Raw genomic sequence first — 22,998 nt, forward strand, 5'->3', positions numbered from 1 at the left:
GGTGAAAACCAACCCCCAGATTTAATCTTGTTTTGGAACGAGCTTTGTCAGTTTGGCGTTTCACCTTGCTGTATTTGTGTTCTGGCACCAAGTCGCTACGCTTTTAAAAGAGGTCGACACCCAAAAATCTCCTAAACACAGCAAGTAAGAAAATACAGGCATAGGGCAGGGTCTCTGCAGATACAGCCACAGCTACACACTTCTAGTGGGTCATAAGTGATGATTGAGAGGGATCATTTTTGTATGAGTCTATACATTGCTTTTTAGAAAAATCCTACTCATTATGCCTTTAAAAAAACTTGGGATTTAATAGATTCTTCAGATGGCCATACCCGTGACTCTAATGGAATGATAATATTGCTCTGTTTGCTGAATGTGTAAGTAGTATTTTTTTTGCTAACATGTTAGCCTTAGCAGCTTTATAAAATGACTAGTCTGCATATAATGGGGCTATCTGCTTATTTCTGCTCAGTTATTCCTACTAGTGGTAATGAAGCATGTTACGTTTGGCAAAAGAACAACAACAATATGGGTATCATGAAAAGACAAAAGCTGAAAGGAGATCCATTTAAACAGGTTATTATTGATTTTATTTTATTGTATTGCTGACATGTATTTAAATCAGGTGCAAGGCTTTTGCAGTAAACATACCTTGTCCATTTATTTTTTCAGAGTTTAGCATAATTTGTGCTACAAAATAAAATCCCTGTTGGCAAGTGGCAGCTGGGAATTGCGGTTTATGTAAAACCACTAAATGGTTGTTTAGTGGCATACTTGCCCATAATAATTCCAGAAGAATTGTGTGTGCTGTTAAAAATCTCTTTGAAAGGCTCTCAATATTGCACTATATATAGAGCATCAAACAGGTTTTCCCCACATCTTAATGATGGTGAAAACCCTGTTTCATGTGGTTGTATCTAGTTTAATGTAAAACTGAGAACTTTTTAGGCACATCATGTAGGTGGCAATTCTATCTGCAACATCTTGTAATAGGTTTTTGCATATCTTGCCACAGGGTGTAAATGGGGTGACAGGAGGGTAACATTGAGAGAAATGAGCTTGTGACCTAAATGTCACCTGTTTAAATCCCTCGAGTGGCTACAAAAAAGTTTTTGGTGGAGTAATATAGAAAGGTCTCCCCCTCTCTCATCAACTGCAGTAAAAACACCTTGGGGCAAAGCAGTGGAGCCCCAGTTTCTCTACTGGAGCTGCTTCACTGGCCACAAGTTACTAATCTGTGGTGGTATTGTTAAACTCTCTGGTGTAAATTTGTGTCAGAGGGTGTTACTCTGCCTCTCTCTCTGTATTTGGCTAAGTTATAGTGGCGAAAAAAGAAGAAAAACAAGGTCATTGTATTCTGTTTGAAATGTGCTCAGTCAACCTGCCTCTTTGAATTATGTATATATTCTTTATTAAGTTGCCATGTCACATGGGATGATAATGTTTGTTTTTTCTATTGCAGCCCTGTCAGACATCATGCAGCAGGTGATAACGCCATACTGTTTAGCATATGTAGGCATAATGATGCATTACTCTGTTAAGAACATGTAATTTTGGGTCATTTTGTAAATAACTTAAAAGCAAGCCATAAACTTGGCTGCTGAACTTGTACACATTTCTCCCAGTTATTCTGTATAGTAATGAATTTGCTTGATATATGCTCCTTGTTTAGAAATGGCACAAAAACTAAAGAACACAAACACACACACACACACACACACACACACACACACACACACACACACACAACACAAAGTGCTGGAGTTACAGTGGTAAACACCTATTTATTTGTGAATTAATTCCAACTCTATGGATGCAGAAAATAAACAAATCCAACCTCAGAGGCACAACCAGGTGAGCCTACAGCAACCTGAGAAAAGAATTATCTGCAGGAAAATGTGCTGTCTACCATTAGCAATACTATTGATGTGGTGCTTGGGAAAATAACAAGGCAAAGTAATTTACTTCATCATGCATTATTAAAGCATAGATATGTGTACATTAAAAAAGTCTTACCATTTCAGATTCATTTTTTAAACAAAAATATTTGTTTACCATTTATGCATTTTTAAGGTTTTAAATATTTATTTTTGAGCATTTTAAAGGATTGTTCTCCAGACGGGGTCTTTAAAATGAGGAGGAAGGAGGAGAAACCAGGCTTTTATCAACCTGAGAGAAAGTTAATCCTCAGTGAGAGAACAACCCCACAGAGTACTGGAAGCAATTCATTCCTCTAATAGACTTTATGCAGTACATCCTCTCATCTAATCTCTTTTTTAACAAATTGCAATCGGCGTAATGAAAGAGGTGCACGGAGGCTCAACAAACTAGTTTACCGAAGCATGGTTCTATAATACACAAGAACACGCGCACGATGTGCAGACACACAGACAGGTGGCTTGTACACTCTTACATGGGTGACAATAATGTGCGTGCAAAAACACACACTAATGGGACATCTCTTTAGCTAACCTCACTAGTGATGTCTCTCAAGCTGACAAGAAATTTCACTGGTGTAACAACTGCAAAATATGCATAAATAGCACTGTCCACTTCCATTGTATCAAATCACAACACTAGGAAGGTAAACCACTGTAGGCCTGAATAGCTTTCTAAGTATTCAATGCACCTCCAGAGAAACTGTTTGTTAAATGCAGTTTCAGTAAAAAAGAGTAGCAGGGCAGTTGGGAATATATTAAAGCCCTGTATGTTGACATAATTGATTATACTGACATTTTAAGGTCCACTAATCTGTGAGAGTATGCTGCTTACGTGGTTTTCCTCTGAGTGCACTGGTGTCCCAGATGAATTTAAAATATGTGTCAGGTTAAGTGGATTCCAAATTAGCTATAGGTGAATGCTAATGTAAATGGTGTTAAAAAATAAACAAATAAATAAATGACTAAACAAATTAAAATTCCAAGAACAGAAAAGGCCAAAAGTACAGTTCAAAAAAAGTCTGGGAAGAAGAAAGAAATAGGAGAGAACACTACATGTGAACTGAGGATTTGAGAATTATAGCTTCAATTTCCTGGGGATGCGTGGGTGACGGTAACGGTCGTATCAGCCAGCGCTCTTCCCAAAGTAATGGGATTTATGTGCAGCACAGCGGTTTACAACCAGGTAACAAATGCCTCTCTCTTCCATGCTCACACTTTCTCACTCCCTCTCTCGCCTTTTCTCTCTGTCAGTTCGTCACCTCTGTATCTTCAATATCGGTCTTCGTACCCCATGCCTCTATACCTGGTTTTCATTCTTTTCTTTTTTGTTAACTGCATTCTCTCTATGACTTCCTTTCTTTCTCACTGCCATGCTGTATTGCCTATTTCAGATTTGCAGGACTTCATTTATCTATGGAGTAAAGGCAGAGGGTTTTTTGGGGGGGACATCAGCTGCAAATAAAAGCTTAAAGGTTTAGATAGAGGTGGATGCTGACAGGTGCTGTATGTTTGCAGATGTGCAGATGTTTTGTAAACAAGAACAGTGGGTGTCACCTTTTACGTCAGTCAAAAATATGGTGAGGTGGCAGGTTGGCCGACTAGTCAGGCGCAACGGAAGTAGATTAACAGGATAAAGGCTGACATGCGGCACACGGCTCCACGCAGGATGTCAGTCTTTCCCCCCTTCCTTTCTGCTATCTCTGTTATCATTCTAAAAATCCTCTCGCTACAGGAAACAATTAAAACAACCTCAGAGCTATCAAGCTACATGCTGAAAATGAAAATGGCCTGCTTGGTTCTTTCTGTGAATGATTGTAAATATTTACAAAAAGTATATCTAACAGGGGCATGCTAGCATGTTTACCCACCGGTTATGGAAAAAGTTTTATTTGCCAAGCATGTCCTATTGCCATCAGTGAGCTATAGCAAGGGTAACATTAAACACAGGGATAATGGAAATGCAAATGTTCCACCAAAACAAGTTCCTTCCCAAAACTATATGCAGAGGCACATTCGCTGAATCCGGAGCATAGCACTGCCCAAGATAATTGTGATTGGTTTAAAGAAATGCAAATGAGCCAGAGCCGTTCTTTTCCTCCTATACTAGAATGTGTGTGGTGTAGCCAGACCTTAATCCAGCGCTGACACAGCGCTGTGGAGATGGAACAGTTTGATTTACACACTAAATTCAATGTAAAGACATCAGTTTAAAGACAGTTTTTAAAGTCAGAACAGGTTACAATATTTCATCAGAAGCCATGACTTGGACTGCATTAGGATATGGTTTAAAGATACAGATTGCGACCACAATTTAAATCCCAACACTGCAATTGGTATCTAACATTTGTACAGTGCAGGTCATGGGTGTGAATGTGTGTAATTCAGCACTGCTGAAAAGAGGCTGCATGCTCACTTGTACAATTAAAGTAATATATTTTGAAAATGGAAAGGTCAAATGCAGAGGGCACAGAACTGAAATTCTGAGATTCTTAAAGCCCCTTCCAGTAACCTCACAAAAAAGTGATCAAAGCAGCCTTACAAACAAATTGATTCCTGCCAGTGGTATGGCTCTATATCCCCACCCTGATCCCCTGACTGGACTAGATTTGAGACTGGTGGAGATGTTTAGGAACTGAACAGTGTAATAGGAGCCCTTTACCTACAACCGTAGAGTCCAGACACACATAATCGGTTAGTCATATAACTATATACATTTCTATAGAACTAAACAATTCAAAAATATATACAAAGAGTAAGTATTATAACAGATGAACATGCAATAGGTTTACATAAATTGATGCTTCTGGATTCTGTTAAATGAATGTCAATGTTAAATGTGTGGCTTTTTTTTGTCCCTCTCATGTTTCTATTCTCCCTCTCTTTCTTCCACATCAGCACTCTCAGACATGGATTATGGCCTTACATAAAACGGACTGCACAGATGCAGTCTGACATCCTACCACAGAGGTTTTACAGTACTAAGGGTTATTGCAGATTGCCCATCGATCCTAAACTTTTTAAGGGGGAATTATTACGCAATAGGATTTGCCACCTATTGATCTCATCATATATATTACACACTAGTACGACTGCCATATTATTATGAAGGTATATTGTAGTAAGAGTTACAGTAATCAATAAAAGATTGAATCAACTTTTCCATCGTTCAGATTTACAGTTCGCTCAGAGGTTGTCAACAGCTTTAAATCATGGTTTGTGTGTGTGTGTCTATGTTTCTTTCTTTCTTTCATCCAGCATACCTGCCCGCATCATTATTCAGGAAAGGAAATATGTTTTTATCGTTGTTTAAAGTGCTCATATTATGCTCATTTTCACAGTTCATAATTGTATTTAGAAGTTGTACCAGAATATGTTTATGTGGTTTAATTTTCAGAAAACACCATATCTTTGTTGTGCTGCACATTTCTGCAGCTCCTCTTTTCACCCTGTGTGTTGAGCTCTCTGTTTTAGCTACAGAGTGAGGCATCTCACTTCTGTATGCGAAGTAAGTACTGCTAGCTAGTCAGTTACAGAGTATGAGGACGTGCCATGCTAGCAGCTAGGCGAGCATTATAATTGTGTTACAAAGTGACACACGTTCGTCACGGAAGTAAAGGCTGGACTACAATAGAGCTGTTTGGAGCAGTTTGTGAACGGTGTTTTCTGTTGGAGATGGTAAGTCCCTTTGGGGTGGACTTTGGGCTTTTTAACTTTGTAAACCTTTAACGTGCACAAAAAGATATATAACACAATAAAGGAAAGGGGAAAAGCCTCCAAAGTATATTAACTGTAAACAGCTATCTTAACCTGACGATTACTAATCAATGTGACAGTTCTAAAAAGCCAATTTTGCATTTCTCCTTTTTTTCTTTTTCTTATGTGGAGAAGCTCTTCTTTTATTGCACTTCACAGTTCACAACAGTGATTATACACATGTATTGTCCACACATCTGCTGTTTTATGATTTTAATATAATAGTTAGACCTCCGCAGGCGCCCCCTACTAGAAAACATGTAGGGCCAGATTAATAATTTACCTTATGGTAGAAGCTTTTAGCTTCAAATGATTCCCCTCTTCTTCTTTTTCTATGTTCTGTTTTATTAGCTACTTTGAAAAATAGCAGGCCACTTTGTGTGGTGGTGGTATTCAGGCTTTATACGTTACGTGTTGATGTCTGATGTGATATGAAGATATAAAGAAAGAAAAAAATGTGTGAGGCATGACATTTAAACTGATAATTTGTGACTTTTTCATATTTATTTCTTCATGCACATTTTCCTACTTGTTTTAAACAAACAATATCCAAAGTCCACATTCAGTCAAGGTGGAAGTCAATATAATGTAATATATTGTTTTGCTCCATCCCTACACATGTCCAGGCCTTGTTTCATTACCTCCTCCACCCCTGTGCTACACCACTTTAAATACCATGACAAGCTCCGGAGCACTGCCCCCGTGTTGTTTTTTACGAGAGGCAGGGGAAGAGGATTTGGCCGCTGTCAGCAGTTACTGGAAGGCAGAAGATCCCATACTCAAATCCCAGGCCGGGATTATGATATAAAAATCAATCAATCCCCTTGTCCCAGCGCGGTGAATCAGCGGTGATGGCGTGACCTAGTTGGATGAATCTAATCTAAGCAGTGACTGACGCCACAAGGACAAAAGGGGAATAACAAAATACGCTAATTAGATAAATATTATAGAGGATAAAAAACAAAGCAGCAGCTCACTGTTTGTTTTCGTCTTTTACAATCTCTCTATCTCATATGTCCTTCTTATCTCTGTGCCACTCTATGCCCTCTGTGTATCTATGATATTGTCTTCTCTATTTGGAATTTTCTTTCCCCGCCTGTCACTCTTTTTTTCACTCTATTACAGTTATTTTGGAGATCTGAGCGACTGATTTTCTGAGATATCATCATTATGTTTACACTTGTCTGAAAAGTGATTTGTCTCCTGTATCTGGATTTACTTTAAACCCTGTATTACTTAATTCCCATTGTGTCTTAGTGTTGTGTCTTAAATGTGCTCTAACAAACTAACAAACTTGGATATATAATTGTGAGTTAGTCTGGCTATCACCAGATCAAGCTCAATCTTTTAAGATTGAACATTAGTCTGGGGAGTCTGCTCTGTATTTTCTACTGCACAAGAGGCGTGATCAACGGGCAAAGTTCAAATGACTCTGTACGCAATTGGATAGTCCTTCAACCAATCAGACCAATGACCCGGGTAACGTAGCAGCGACAACGGCATCAACGGGTTGCTGCACTTCGGTGGACGCCATGTTGAATGTAAACAAAAAGCTGCTTGGTTGCTTCTCTATCGTCATCGTGTTAAACCCGCCAATAGCGCGCCAGGTGGATAAGCCAGTTTGTGATTGGTCCCCGCAAATTTGTAACGGAAGCAGGATAGATAAACGTACAGGTTTCCAGCCTGAGCCGCAGGGCGAAATGAAATCGGCGGCAGATCGGGCTGGGTTTACCCAGTCTAATTGTGAGTAACATTTTTGTGCGTTTAGGGACCGTTCGGTATTTATGGAATGGACCACCGGAGGAAAATAGGGGGGGGGTCATGTCTTTTTATTCTTTGTTGAGGGGAGGGTCATCCAACATTTTTTAGTCTGGGGGGGGGGTCACCCAACTTCTGTATTCATGAAAACAGCTAAATTTCATGTAGCTCTTAGTCTCGGCCCTCCTTCGCTACCAGATGGGTCTGACCCATGAGTTTGCAGGGGGAGCACTGCACCCCTTGTGGATGAAACGGGTAACTGCATTGTTTAAAAAACGAGTGGAATAATTACATCTGGCATGACCAGATATTTTATAAATATCTTAAATAACACAAAACAACTAAATGGTGGTATGTAATACATCAGATTTCATATACTGCTTTAATAAAAAAAATATTACCTGGCTGACGATGGGAGCAGCAGGACGCAAAAAATGAAAATTACTGTTGATCTAGTCTGGACATTGCCGTGCCAACGTTGCAATGAAGGTTTCCTAAATGCCATGTATATAAATGTGATGTCAGCTTACTAATTGATTGCGGGTTTTGTGTAGATTTGGATTTTTATTCGTTTATTCCACTTTGTTTAAACGGCGAAGTGGAGAGGCCTCGTTCACCTGTTTGGAGCTGGCTGGTGAATGTGACGCTCGTATAGGCCTTGCTGGATACACTGTGACCCTTTTTGTGGATCTACTGATCGCTGTGGATTACTTTTTTTTTTCGTGTCGTTGGATTACGGCAAAATACTGATCTTTTTTCTCAACGTGTCTTAACGTTGGGCATCTCAACAGACTGTAGGTCGAACACTGATTGTTCAATGTTACATTTTAGTTGAATTTAAGTGTCGGCGCGTTCCAAGACAGCCGTGCCGCGATTGGATTTCATAAGGGCGAATTGTTAAAGGAGAACTCCAGGCAATTTTTACGTTAATCTTGATCGCTATAAGTATGTGAGTACTGTCGATAGCAAAAAAAAGGAGCCGAATCGGTGCTAGCTAACTGGAGCTGCTGCAGCTAATGCCGAGCGCTCCCACTTAAGCTAAAACGGCAGTTTTGGAGGCATATCATAAAGAGTGCCTTTGTGCCTCTTAACAGACACAAAATGCAATTAAAATGTCTGTGCAACATGAACAGGGCCCTTACATGAAAACAAGATGCGTTTTCAACTCAGACATTGTTTAAATTCACCTACCCTGTTAGCTGCTAGCTGCCGTCTGGGATGAGTGACAACAACAACAATCCACGGGCGCCCGCTGGTCTGGTGGATGTCCTCCAGAGGACAGTTCATGCTTTCGCGGCGAAATGTTTGCGGCGAAAAAAGTTTATTTCCCCCTCAAAAATAGGTAATTGAGCACTGTAGTGGTTATGATCATATCAGTGACTATGTAACTACATGGAAACGGGACAAATGATGCCTGGTTCTTGTAAAGTAACAGCGTTACAGAAGAAGAATTGCCCGGAGTTCTCCTTTAAATTGTTACAATGTAATTTAAAATCTGCTTTAACATATATGTTTTGGAATATAATGTTCTGCTTCGGCAGCTTTACCTATATGCTAAAATATACAATGACTGAGGAAGCCTAGTGACGAGTCCATAGCAACCAGTGTTGAATGTGTTATTTCCCAGTGTCCTTTGCTGAATGGTCTCAATGTTTTATTGTTTTATTTCATGTGAATACTACCATGCTTATTGTGTTTCCACAACAACGTTAGTGAGTAAATCTACTGAAATGGCCACCACACCATAATAGAGGAGTGTGATGCATAAGTAACTTGTGAATGTTATGGCTGTAAAAAATCAATTGGCATCTGTATAGCTTTGCTAAGTGCAAACTGGCACGTAAGGGGAGGGTCATGCCACTTTTTCAAATCATTTTGGAGGGTCATAGAAAAATTATCACTGGCGAGGGGAGGGTCAAGTCTTTTTAGCGTAAAGGTCCCAAAACTCCTCCGGTGGCCCCTTAAATAAATAAAGAATGGTCCCTTACTGTACTGATACCAGTTCTTCATTTTGGTAGGAAAATGTCAGGTTTAGGGCAACTGGTGTATAGTTTGGGGAAACATGTTAATGCAGTTTGTAATGTGGGGTTTATTTTAAGAAATGTGTCTAAGCAACAGACAAAACGTGTAAAAAGAAATACATTGTATTTTCCTGAAATGCAGCTTCCTCCATCCTACACACCCACCCACCCACACACACACACACACACACACACACACACACACACACACACACACACACAATTCAGAATTGAATTGAGAATGACTCCTATATTCCAATTCAATTCTTGAATAATAATAAATAATAATAAAGTAATCCAAATAAAGTAATCCAAACCACATTTATAATGGGTAACTTATATCAGTAAGCAATTACATTTCCAAAGTAACCTTCCTAACACTGAATGTATGTGAGATTCAACACATTCTTTCTGTTGTGTGACTGTGGAATTTCTTTGAATTGCCATGAATTTAATTCCACTTCCTGTCATTCAAATTCAAATTCAACTTCCTCTGGGGCTGAGTCAATTCAATTAAAATACCAATTCATGAATTGAATGAAGGCCAATTCTGAAATTCTGAATTTTGCACAAGCCTGACACACACACACACACACACACACACACACACACACACACACACAAACACACTCACACTGTGAGGCTGTTAGGTCCAGACAAATCTGTTCTGAGACTGTTCTGGCAAGTCTCTGCGCCCGGATGCCAGCACCAGGCAGACATTTATCGTTATTGTAGCTGTGTGTGTGTGTGTGTGTGTGTGTGTGTGTGTGTGTGTGTGTGTGTGTGTGTGTGTATGTGTATGTGTGTGTGTGTGTGTGTGTGTGTGTGTGTGTGTGTGTGTGTGTTGATTGAGCCGTGGGGATACAATTGATCTCAGCCACAGGAGTCCAAGAGGGGAGGGGAGGAAGACAGAGGGAATACGAGTGAAGAACACCTATCACATACAGCTAGACTATTAAAGACATGTTCATTTTCCTTCCTACCTGTTGATTTTGAGCAACACTTTTTGTGACTGTTTTACAAAAACGTTTTTTTTAAAATACAGCTAATGTATTGATCTGAGATCTTGAGTATTATTTAAACTATGTATCCATTCAAAAGACATTAATGTGTTCAAATAATTCCAAACCATGACACAGTTAGTCAGCCTTTTTTTTGTTTTATGTTGGTCACTCTCTCTGGCATTTCTCTTTCATCATAATCCATCATTTATCATCTCTGGTCCTACGTGTTGTCTCCTCTAATTGATACCATGTCTCATTCACCTGAGACTGATTCATTAGCATCACTCTGTTTTCCGGAGCATTTCAGCAAGCCATTTCCATCTGTCATTCAGATCAGTCTTTCATGTCCTCCGTTTTTCTTCATATTATCTTTGTGACAACTTCTTTTTCGTGCTCTTTAAAAGAAATGCCAGACTCTGTTTCGTCTCCTCTTAACTTTATCACAGATTCTTTTTTTATTATCTTTTCCACCTTCAGCTCACTTCAGAAGACTCCTGGGAACATTTATCTCTTATCTGAACGAGGCCGTATTGCCCAATTGATAACCTCTCCTTCAGTTCAAAGTCTGTAACAAAAAGTTAAAGTAAAATATCATGGAGACTTGTGGCCATCATAAAAACGTAGCAAAACAAGAAACCTTTCTCTTTACTCTTTTGTGTGTGTGAAATGTGTGTAACAAAACATTAATGCAGTTAAAAAATAATATATTTGTCTTTTTTATTTTTTTTAACTATAATATTTTCAAGTAAAATGTATATATAATAATTTATACAAATAAGAGACCAAAGGGGCTGTACTTGAAATACTGAACAAAATTCACTCTGGGCTGGAATTGCCTCCACAGGGCTCTCACCAGGGTTTGATTGACATTCAGAGTCTGGGGCCAGTAATGGCTGCACATGGCTTTCGCCTCTGACGTGACAAGCAAACATGGAGGTGGCCGAGCCCTAACGTTGGCTAGCACTGCTAGGCTGAAGGCTTCAGTGAGAGATCAGTGCTCATACAGAGGTCACTGCTGATCAGCGGAGGACGAAGGGAGGGAGAGGGGGGAAGAAACAGAGAACGGTAATAACACTAATGGCAAACAGTGCTAACAGAGCTAGCTCACTTTCACCATGGCGACCTGGCTTCAGTGGAAGACCTCATAAGCGGTAACGTTAACCGTCCCAACTGGGACGACAGTGCTATCAGTGGGTAACGCCGGCTCTGTATCAGCACTGATCTCCCGCAGAAGCCCGGCCTGGCCAGCCAGCGAACAGGAGGGAAGGGGCCAACAGAACATCAACTAGTTTCTAAACAATTACTGAGCCTTGGACGTGCTAGATGAACGAGCAGAGCCATGCTGTTTTCCGTCCTTGTGCTAAGCACAAGATATCCCCATCTAACTCTGGGCAAGAAAGAAAATATGTGTGTTTCCCAAAATGCCACAATATTGCAAGTATTAATCTTTCATTTTCACCACAACTTTGGAGATTTAAAGAACCTATGTTTTGGTCAAAAGGCTGCTTTTCTAACCTTAAGTGTCCTTTCAGTGCATATCTATTCAGGCCCTCTGACCATGAGAAAGACTGGATTAAGATGAGAAGCCCTAAATAATTCTCATATCTTCAAATGGCTCTTGAGCATGTTGGACGCATGTTTCACAAAATGTGACAACAAGGACCTTCAAAATGAGTGCACTCATGCCACTGAAAGGAAATAAACATAACTGATGATGGTTTTCAAACTCTTTTATAGAACGCTATTACACACTTAATTGTCTTGCAATATTTGCCAACATAAATTCAAACTGGCTGACATTTAGAAAGCGGGTCAGGAAGAAAGGAAGAGAAGAAGATAAAATAAACACAATAGATAAAGCAGAGGGCCTTTCCTTGTGGTGTATCAGTCTGACAACAAACATGATAGGGCTGTCAACGGCAACAATGTTGTCAGAAGTAACAGAGTTGCCGGGCGGTGGCGTGAAGATGGACAGAGTGGTGTAGACTGAATTGGAGATAACAGGGAGTGTGACAACTGAATTACAGCTGACGGCCCTGAGATGAGCTCTCAGAAACAGAAAACACAAGACAGATAGAAAATATGGCACACTGGGAAGCAGCCGAGGAGATAGACAGACCGAGAGCAAATCTGAGTGGAAAGTCAAAGGGTAGAGGTAAATCTCAGGGAAAGAGAGCGATTAAAGGAAGTGAGAAAATAAAAGGGTTGAAAGTAGAAATAAAGACAACAAACAACAAACGTCTTAGATGTTTTTTCAAAGAAACAATTAAAAAACTTACATGTGGCATTTGTGAGCCTAAAGGTGACCGACATGTCTTCGATGTTACACACATTGCGGACGGACACCTGGCACGTGTAATCAGCAAAATCCTTGGGTCTGAGGTTTTTCAGCTTCAGCACCTTGGTCTCACCCTAGATGGGATGAAGCACACACACACATGACAAAATCATGCTAAAATGTAAAACAAATATTTTACCCTATAATCTTTTATTAGACACATATGAACATTGATTTAAAGATACATCTAATATGATCACATTTCCATTACATAACACATAACATTACATCAATGAGAAAGCTCTATCTTTTTCTAAACTGGGTTATAATCTTGAGTAAAAGTCACTTTAATTTTTGATGAGCCGCAGTGTGATAAACAGGGTCAAAGACACACTGAGATAAACACACACACACACACACGCGCACACATGCGCGCGCACACACACACACACGGTTTGTATGTCTGACATGCCCTGATTATCAACTGAAGCATCTTAATTCTATAGAGTAATATGAATGATGCATTTCAAATGGCTTTCACATGAGACCATTAGGAAAATCAAAGTGATCTGATTGTGAGTGCAAAAATAAAAGCTAAATCCATCCATCCTCTCCCTGACTATTTATAAATCAGTGTCTCTCGCTACTCCAGTAGCTTTCTCTGTGCCCCTCATCTAGACATACACACTCTCTTGGACACACAGATGCAGTCACACATCTCTTTCAACATCACTGATGACTTGACTGATACTGTATAACTGTCTGTCTGCTACAGTAGGTGATGGGCCAAAAGTGTCTTACGGGCAGCCCTGGGAAGAGCTCTGCTGGCTGGCTAATTGAACTCAAGGGGCACTGCTTTGTGGTTGACTGATGCTTTGATAAGTGGAAGAAAAAGGGAGCAGTTGTGCTAATACAACAATTTTGCACTAAAGTCTCTCTGCTTGTGACTGTTTTCTAAGTCTCATCCCCCATAGTTACTGTTGCAGGCTTCCCGTTTCTATTCAGCGAGCATAGGTTGGTTGCTGTGGTTCGGCTGAAGTGACTATAAAACAGATGTTATCAGCTTCAGCTAGCTAGCTAATCAAGTCGACTTGTATTTCAATTCAAGGCATGGCAAGGCAAGGCATTGTATTTATGTAGCACATTTCAGATAAAAAACAAAGTTTTATGCACGTAAAAAAACCTCTTTAAAAACGTGACGCACGCCGCAAGAAAGAAGCGCACGCCAGACGCAATGTACAATAGAAAAACAATGGTTTTGCTGGCGACCGGTTGCTGGCGACAAGTTGCTAACGACAGGATGCCTTTGTGTGTGATCGGGCCCTAACTCTGATATAGCATCCAGGATTAGCTTCACCACAGTGGTGAGACACTACACAGACAGTGGATGTGTCTTGCTGAATGGGCTTTTTCCTGTTGACCTGGTCACAAGCTGGGTCACAACCATGGTGCTTTTAACAGTGTTCATGTAAACGTGTAATGTTAAACAGAAATGGAAAGGGAGAGAGGGATTTAAATTGAAATTTTTTTCTCAAGACAAGGGTAAAGCAGGACATAATTCAGTGGGGAGGAGTTTGTGAGGCACTTCTTAAAGGGGAGAGCAGAAAGCAGGGAGTGACGGCAAACCTGCCTGTATGTCTGTGTACTGCACGCGTTCATGCGTAGACTACCTGAGTGTAAAGCGGTTCGTAGATGTCCACTCCATTGTCCTTGCTCTGTTCGATGAGCATGTTCCCACGTTTCCAGATGAATCGTGCGGGAGGGTTGGAGTTGACGGTGCAGCGGAGGAACACTGTCTTCTCCTGGTAGTAACTGCCACGCACATCGCTGATGGTCTGGTGCACGGTCAGAACAGGTGTGTCAAGGTCTGCAAAACACAGCAAAGGAACAAATAATAAAAACAGAAGGAGTCATGTATTGCTGCAGGGGGAGAATATTGGATAGTACACCCTAGGAGCTTGTTCATTAAGGCCTTATTGTGCCACACAAAAAACAGGGTCCTGCATAAAAAAACACATTCTTTATAGTATGCATAGTTAAAATAACCTTCAGTTTGTATGATGTTGTCTTTCCTGTGCAAAACATTGGCAATATAATGTGTGGCAGGAATGGGATTTTGTAATTAGAACTCAACTGTAAATAAGGGCAAACAAGTGCTGTGTGTTGGCTGACTTGCCCACCAACACTGAGCAAAACTGTCCAAACAGTTGCCTATTGATCATGGCTTCCAACAAGCACAAATGTCCAAACAATCTGTCCATTTTGCAATTTCCCTCTCTGGCTGTGACTCTCACACATTTTTTTTTATATATTTCCTCTGTCATTTTTATCTCTTTCCCCCACTTGCCTCGTTTTCCTGCACATTTCCTTCATGGGAGTGTCATCTCCCTTTTGCTCCAGTGGATAGAATTTCAGCTGCTGTCATGACCATGGAGGCTGCTCTTCTCTGGTTTCTGCCATCTCTCCAAAACTCACTGCCACTTTCACTGCTCATCGCCATCCCTCCCTCTCTATCCCTTCCTCCTCGCTCCTTGCCTCTATCTCTTACAGGGCGAGTTGTGTGTGTGTGTGTGTGTGTGTGTGTGTGTGTAATCCCGATTCTTTGCAGCCCAATTGGAATGTTGCAGACTTCAAACATCATGGAAACAATTTCCCCCAAAAGCAGGGTAGCCTTTTTCTCCCCCTTTCCTGCCTTTTTATTTTACCTCTCTCCTTCCCTTTTTCTCTTCTCTGCTCCTGTGTCAAACCTGCTGCACCCAAGAAGGCATGGTGCAACCTATAGAAAACAGGTGAGTTGAGAGTGCATGCTTAGCTCCTTACTTCACTTGTGAGCATAGCAGGGCCCCATGTCATGGAGGAAGGTGTATATCTTTGGTTGAGAGGCTTGAGAAAAACAATGTGTGGATAAGCATGCTTGATGTTTGAGTGCCGTTGAAAAGGGCACAGCTGTCACAAGAGGGCTGTGTCACATACACAGGCACGTGCATGCACACACACTCGCATCTGGACCTGCATCTAAGTGTGTGAAGTCTCAGCACAGCATCAGAGCACTTTTGTAGTTTAAAAGTTAGAGCTTCGGGTAAAGACTGGCACATAAACACAGAGGCAACTTGAACTCTTTCAGGTGATTTTTGTGACTCCCAAAAACCCCACAAAAACAGACATTGAATGAGACTAAAGCTTTCTTTTTCAAATGAAAGGTGAGTCACAAGGGCATGGAGAGATTTACCAATTTGTAGGATGTGATATATCTTGCATGCTTTGAAGCTCGGTGTGCAGAAATCTTGCCTGAATGTGACGGGGAAGAAGGGTGAGTCAGAATGGGTACGACACTGAAACTAACATGTGAACACTTGTGACTACAGATGTTTCATCAAATTATCTTCACAATAGTTAAACAACAAAAAATCAAAGCTGCAAAATTTGCTGAAGAGCTATAACTTCACATCTCTATTTAGTCTATGCATTTGAGTATTCTGACTGCGTTTGTTATGATACCTGTGCTAAAAACTAAGCAATAATGAATTATACAATAGCAAAACAGATTAAGAAAGTAATGGTTTTGGAAAATTTGCTTTTACTGTAAAACACATTCATGCATTTTTATTTTATAAGAATTTCATTAAAATGTTCAGATACTGTATGAATTGTGGTTAAAAGTTTACATCTCCGTTTTACAAGGCCTTTTAAAAAAAAATGTAAAATAGATAAAAATGCATCACTATTTAGTATTTCAGCATTTGAAAAAAAAAAAAAAGTGAGCTTCATCTACTGTGTCTGACCTGGCTAAGCTGCTTACTCTAATACAGTGAAGTATTTTTGTGTCTCTGTTATTTGAGATTTTCTCAGTGATTCAGTACTGTGCTCTGTGAAGTGCTCACCTGTTTCCATTCCTTTTATCTCCCTGTAGAAACCCTCATTTATTAAATGACATCCCACAGATTGGGACAAAAGGCCCAGCAGGAAACCAAACACTGAGGTACCACCATCCTCTCTAAAAGCCTCTGCCAGCAAAAGGCCATCTAACCTGGGCAAAATATATATATCAAAGATATATACCTCTTGGTTCTGCTACATGTGCATGTGTGTGAAAGAGATCTGGCAAAAGAGCAAGCACCTTTGTATACTTCAATTTGTGAATATGTGCATGCATGTGTGTGTGTGTGTGTGTGTGTGTGTGTGTGTGTGTGTGTGTGTGTGTGTGTGTGTGGGTACTTGTCCAAGACTGGCACAGGATTTCTGTATGATTTTCACAGATCATTTGCAGCGCAGGGGGAATCCTAGATGACTAATGTCTCAATGCTGTGTGTGTGTGTGTGTGTGTGTGTGTGTGTGTGTGTGTGTCAGTGTGTGGTCAGTGTGTGTCAGTGAGTGGGTGAGAGTCACTATCTGCTGTCATTCTGTCTGTTTCGTGACACTATGAATGTGGAGAAAGTAGAAAGTGACAGATTGACACAGACAGAATGGAGACAAGTATATTCTCAGCATGTTCTTAAACTGCATAAATAACAAAATAATAGCAAACATTATCCACTCATACTGCCAGTGCGTTGCGATGCAAAAACAGAAAACTACAACTACTACAAAAAAATTAATAAACATCCACTGGAAGACAAAAAAACTCTTCCTGCTGCCCTTATATTTAAAGATTGCTTTACTAAGGTCCTGGATAAGATGATGACAACACTTCTACAGCCTTTTTTTCAACGTGACTGTTAAAGCTTTTATAATCCAAGCTCCCATGGTGAGTCTAACTTTACTCAGTTTGGGCCCTTAAGTAAATAGAGACACAATATGAAACTGCAAGTGTACAGAAACACAATATGAAACTTTAATGAAGCTTCTGATTTCCCAAACGTCCTGCCTTTGCACACAGCTTAGATCAATTGCACTGCACTGCTTTTGTTAGCCACAGCTTTTAATGTACAAATTTCAAGCTGCTGCACTGAGGGTCTGGCAATGTTTACCACATAGACACCACAAAAGGGTGCTGACACAAAGACATTTTAGTTCTCCCTTTAAGTGTGGACCTTAGCATGGATGAATACATCCATAAATCAAATATATTTTATAAGTATAGGGAATACTATGTGATAAAAATGTACACCTGCCTTCTCCAGCCCACTAATAGCTATATAATCATTTCTGATTTGTGTCTGTCCTCCAAGACAAGCCTTTTCATGTTTGCTCTGGTTCATATCCTGTTTTAAAATCTTTTGGGGGTTTGGGGTATTAAGGGGGCAGCTTTGTCTATTAATAAAAAAAAGTGTTTCTCACATGCTAAATTATTAATGACTAAAATATAAATTGAACAGTTTGTATTGTATTTGTATTATTATAGATATACACAGTTTCTTTCCCAATGTTTTAAAATCACATATTAAAATACACAGCATCTTTGTAGCAAGAACTTCTGCTGTTTCAGTACTGGCCAGTTTCACTAGGGAAAACTTTCACACAATTTGTGTTTTATAGTCCTCCTATATATATATATATATATATATATATATATATATATATATATACAATTAGTACCCCTTGGGGGGGCAGGAGATCAACATGTCCTCATACCTAAACATAATAGTCTAGGCAACTAAAACTACTCAGTTAGGTTTAGAAAAGGTTATATATATATATAGTATTATTTATTTATTATTTATTACATCACTTTCGTACAAAAGTATATGTAATTACGCATGTGATGTAGAACGTGGCGTAGTCATGTTTGTTACGTAAAGTCAAAATAACTCAACGTTGACTTTTAATTTCATCGGTACACGAACAGCAGTCTCCTGGGTCAAAGTCCTGGGTTCATTTGACCCACCCCTAATCCAGCCCTAAACAGACTTTTTCTGTCTTAATACTATGTTACATGACTTCCTACTTTACTCCCGTCATAATTTGTATGACCACTAGAGGTTACTGCCTAACAATAAATTATAACAATAAATGATTTGGGTCGTAATTAAGCTGCCTGTACAAATGAGGAGGAGACAGTCTCAAATATTGTACAGTTGTTTGCATTGGGAGAGACGTGGGATAATAAAAATACCATAACATACAATGTAATTCCCAAACTGGATTCAACTCTATTCAGTCAGTTAAAGAGTTCACCTTGAGCTACCTGGATCCTTTGATATTATTTTCAACATAAACTCAGATAGCACAAACCGACAGCAGTTGAGAACTGGATAACTGTTATATTGTCTATATAAACTGCCACTTTATCTCCTTTTTTAAGCTCTTTAGCATTGATATAATGGAAAACACCAGTTCAAATCATACTTCATGAATTTGACTTTGCTTATTTTTTATTTATTTTTTTTTGATAAAGAAAATAAGAAAAAAGGCATATCTTTAGCATGCTGTGTTATCTGGGTGACACAAATGAATTCAAGAGGGGCAATTAAACACTGTGATCTATCTTGATCAGGCAACCAGATCCTGTTAGAACAGCTGCCTCGTAATGAAATTATTTTATAATTAGAGAATGCAAAGAATTGTACTTGTCTTTGCTAAGAATATTCTCAGGTCCCAGTTCACCTAAATTATATCAAAACCTGATGCAGGGAACTCTCCTATATGGCAGCATGTGCTTCAAAATTACCAATTTGTTTGAGGTATTCTCTAAAGGGTTAGACTGACTGCAATTTTGGTCAGGTATTCCAATTATGTTTGCTCTTGAAAACAATGTTTGTTGTTTTGATACAAATTTCATGGCACACTAACTAGCAGAAAGAAGCACTCTACAGACTTGTTTGCTTGTTATCTGAGGAATCAGATGATCAGAATTGTGATCAGAATTTTTAACTCTGGACATCTAGTGACTACGCTGATGCAATAAATCCAGCAGAGAGAATGCATGGCAACAACAAAATACAGCATTTTTGTGTATTGACCATCAGACCTTTTAGGATATAATCTGATGTATTTTTAAAAAAAAGGTTTCATAATCCTGTTCCAAACCCCAGAAAAGTAGACTTAATCTTGAGTGAGGATGTGGAAGAAATAAGAAAGGCAATGATTTAATTTCACAGACAGTTGTATGTATATACACCATCTATTTATAGACTCCGGGTGATATGTTGCATGCCATCACTTCATCACAATCACACCTCAAAAATCGCTCCGAAATGACCAGAGTAACCATGGCGATGATGGAAACAGAGATTTACTCAGAAGCAATCCATCTGAGCGGTCAGGGTTGACCGAGTGTGTTTTTGTAACAAGTTGACCTCTGTTGGGTGCTTTCCCCTGCAGGAGGACGCCTTAGACTCCAAATCCTCTTTGATTTCCAATAACATGTCCTGTACTAATAGCTCTCTCGGAGTCGTCGGCCATTAGGGGACCAAAGAGAAGATGACATGTTCAATTGACTGTGAGCGTGCAATGGAGGAGGATAAGGTGTGGTGTGGTGCGGCGTGTGTGTGTGTGTGTGTGTGTGTGTGTGTGTGTGTGTGTGTGTGTGTGTGTGTGTGGTAGATGTGATTATGTAAGGACAGCTATGTTTAATGTATTCGGATGCTAAGTAGGTATAAGGTGTACCATGTTCATTGTCTTAATTTAGCATTTAGCTTTCAGCATTTAAAGTGCCCATATTATGAAAAAATCACTTTTTTCTGGGATTTGGGGTGTTATGTTGTGTCTCTGGTGCTTCCACACACATACAAACTTTGAAATAAATCCATCCATGCTGTTTTGAGTGAGATACAGTTTCTGAATGTGTCCTGCCTTCAGTCTCTGGGTGAGCTGTTCAAAATCGGCACGGCTTGTGACGTCACAAGCCGAAACGAGCAGGCTAACCGCAACCATTAGCTCGTAGCGTTAGCATGCTAACGCTAATGCTAACACTAGCATGCTACCTCATTCTCAATAGCAAAGCACTGCTACAACACACACAAGTTCACCATAATCTACAAAAGAACTACTTACATGTGCGCCCTCATTTAGAAGTCTCCCAGCTAATCCTGCCTTGTAACTGACCGAAGTTGTAGAAACAGCCTTTCTTTTACTGTCTATGGAGCTAGCTAGCTGACATGATCTACATCTGAGCTACTGCACATGTGCGAGTGCAATCAAAGATAGTACAGAAGAAGAAGAAGAAAAGAGGTCTCACTCTGTAGCTAAAACAGAGACCAGCTGAAAAGAGGAGCTGCAGCAGTGAGAGAGAGCGGTGCAGTACAACAAAAATATGGTGTTTTTTGAAAATTAAACCATGTAAACCTATTCTGATACAACCTTAAAATACAATTATGAACCTGAAAATGAGCATAATATGGCTGCTTTAACATTTGCCAATTAACACATAACATAATGTACAGCTGAGGCTAGGCACTAATTTTGCAGGTAAACCAAAATATTGGACAAATTTGAATTTTGACCTGATGATGGTGCTAGATAAAAAGTCAGAGGATCACCAAAGTAATTGCAATTGATCCTGAGAGGGGGCTGTCGTTTATGGTAAATCCATACAATAGTTTATATTTTATAATAGATTATAGATATTTCAGACTGGACCAAAGTGGTGGACCGGCTGAAAGACTTTGATTGATGACTTTGAAGACCTGATTTTAAGAAAACGTTGAAAATGAGTAAAGTTATTTCTGGGCAAATTGAATAAGATGTCATCATTTGGATTACAATTTCAATTTAAATCAAAAAGATTCATCATCCATTGTCAGTGATTGACTTCAAATGATAACATGTCCAAATCAAAAGCACCTATTTTTCTTCACTGCTATAACATGCAGACCTTTACCATCCTTAAAGCGTAACTCTCGGCAAAATGCAACCTAGGGTCTTTTTGTGAATGTACCCGAGTCAAACTTTCATTTAAAAGCATATTTAGGACGGAATCGCCACTTTTAAGATTTACTGTATTTTTGTTTTTCGGTCAAATGGCCTTTTGAATGGGAGTTTTATGCTAGCCTCAAAATAGCTATTTTTAAAACACTAAGAAGGCTCGACACAACATGAAACTTTGCTTGAAGTATCGCCAGGGGCTCTATACCTTAACGAAAGCATTGACAACATTGTTTGTGTACACAGAGTTTACTAAAAAGAAAGGTTTTGAGCAACTCACTGTAGCTGTTGTTCTTCCGGTCGCCGTCTATCGAGCCAGTCAAAAATAGTCGAGGGAGGAGAGTAAAGATGGAAAGCTCCAAAAGCTTAGTTCCATATAAATGCACGGATAATTCGTTGTTTTGTCATTAGTGAAACACAATATTGACTTTGTAGTTGAAAAAGGAGCCTCATATAAGAATGACATTTCCTCCTATGGAGTCCGTTCATTCGCATTCGGAGATCACCTATTTTTGACTGGGAAAATGGCGGATAGTGTAAACAACAACTGCTAACGTGAGTTGCTCAAAACCTTTCTTTTTAGTAAACTCTGTGTACACAAACAATGTTGTCAATGCTTTCGTTAAGGTATAGAGCCCCTGGCGATACTTCAAGCAAAGTTTCATGTTTTGTCGAGCCTTCTTAGTATTTTAAAAATAGCTATTTTGAGGCTAGCATAAAACTCCCATTCAAAAGGCCATTTGACCGAAAAAATGAAAATACGGTAAATCTTAAAAGTGGCGATTCCGTCCTAAATATGCTTTTAAATGAAAGTTTGACTCGTGTACATTCACAAAAAGACCCTAGGTTGCATTTTGGCGAGAGTTACGCTTTAAGGATATACAGATATGTAAGCATTTAGCCATAATATTCTTTTTATCAGCATGTTTGAACAAAAAGAACAGCATTATGTTAAATAAATTCATGAAAATAAGATAGATAAATCCAGCTTTTGTAACAAGGAAAACAAAGGCATTGTTTTCTGATGGGTAATTATGTGATGGACGTTTGGATGTAATCAAAACTGGTGCATAACAGCTGAAAAGCTCCAAAAATAGCATGTTCCTTAAGTAGAAAACGGCAAAAAATCCTTTTCTTTAGACAACAAGTCCAAACTTATTTAGATCTCCAGTAAAGAGCGACGATCACACCAACTGCAGAAAAAAACAACCAATTCTTTCTGACACTTTTTTTTCCCTCTTGCACACACACACACACACACACACACACACACACACACACACACACACACACACACACACACACAGACTTATAGGCTATCCACCACACAAACACACATGTGTGCACACAGCCACACGCACAGAGAGAACAGCCTGTGCATACAGAGAGGCACAAACAGAAGCAGACTTTCCGTTTGATCCAGCTTCGCGTCTCGTCAATTA

The 22,998-nt window shown here is 39.5% G+C and overlaps 1 protein-coding gene across 3 annotated transcripts in view; it reads right to left on the reverse strand.

Annotated features, from left to right (window-relative positions):
• The window catches only part of LOC116060611 (MAM domain-containing glycosylphosphatidylinositol anchor protein 1), a 195,929-nt gene that overhangs the window by 64,784 nt on the left and 108,147 nt on the right, over positions 1-22,998 (reverse strand). For all 3 annotated transcript variants that reach the window (XM_031314277.2, XM_035999345.1, XM_031314276.2), the window contains 2 exons: positions 14,425-14,621; positions 12,756-12,888 (listed from right to left, as the gene is read on the reverse strand). In XM_031314277.2, coding sequence (XP_031170137.1) covers positions 12,756-12,888; positions 14,425-14,621 — 330 coding nt within the window. The remainder of the gene's footprint in view (positions 1-12,755; positions 12,889-14,424; positions 14,622-22,998) is intronic.

The sequence above is a fragment of the Sander lucioperca genome, chromosome 3 (genome assembly GCF_008315115.2).
Source record: "Sander lucioperca isolate FBNREF2018 chromosome 3, SLUC_FBN_1.2, whole genome shotgun sequence".
NCBI classification, from domain to species: Eukaryota; Metazoa; Chordata; class Actinopteri; order Perciformes; family Percidae; genus Sander; species Sander lucioperca.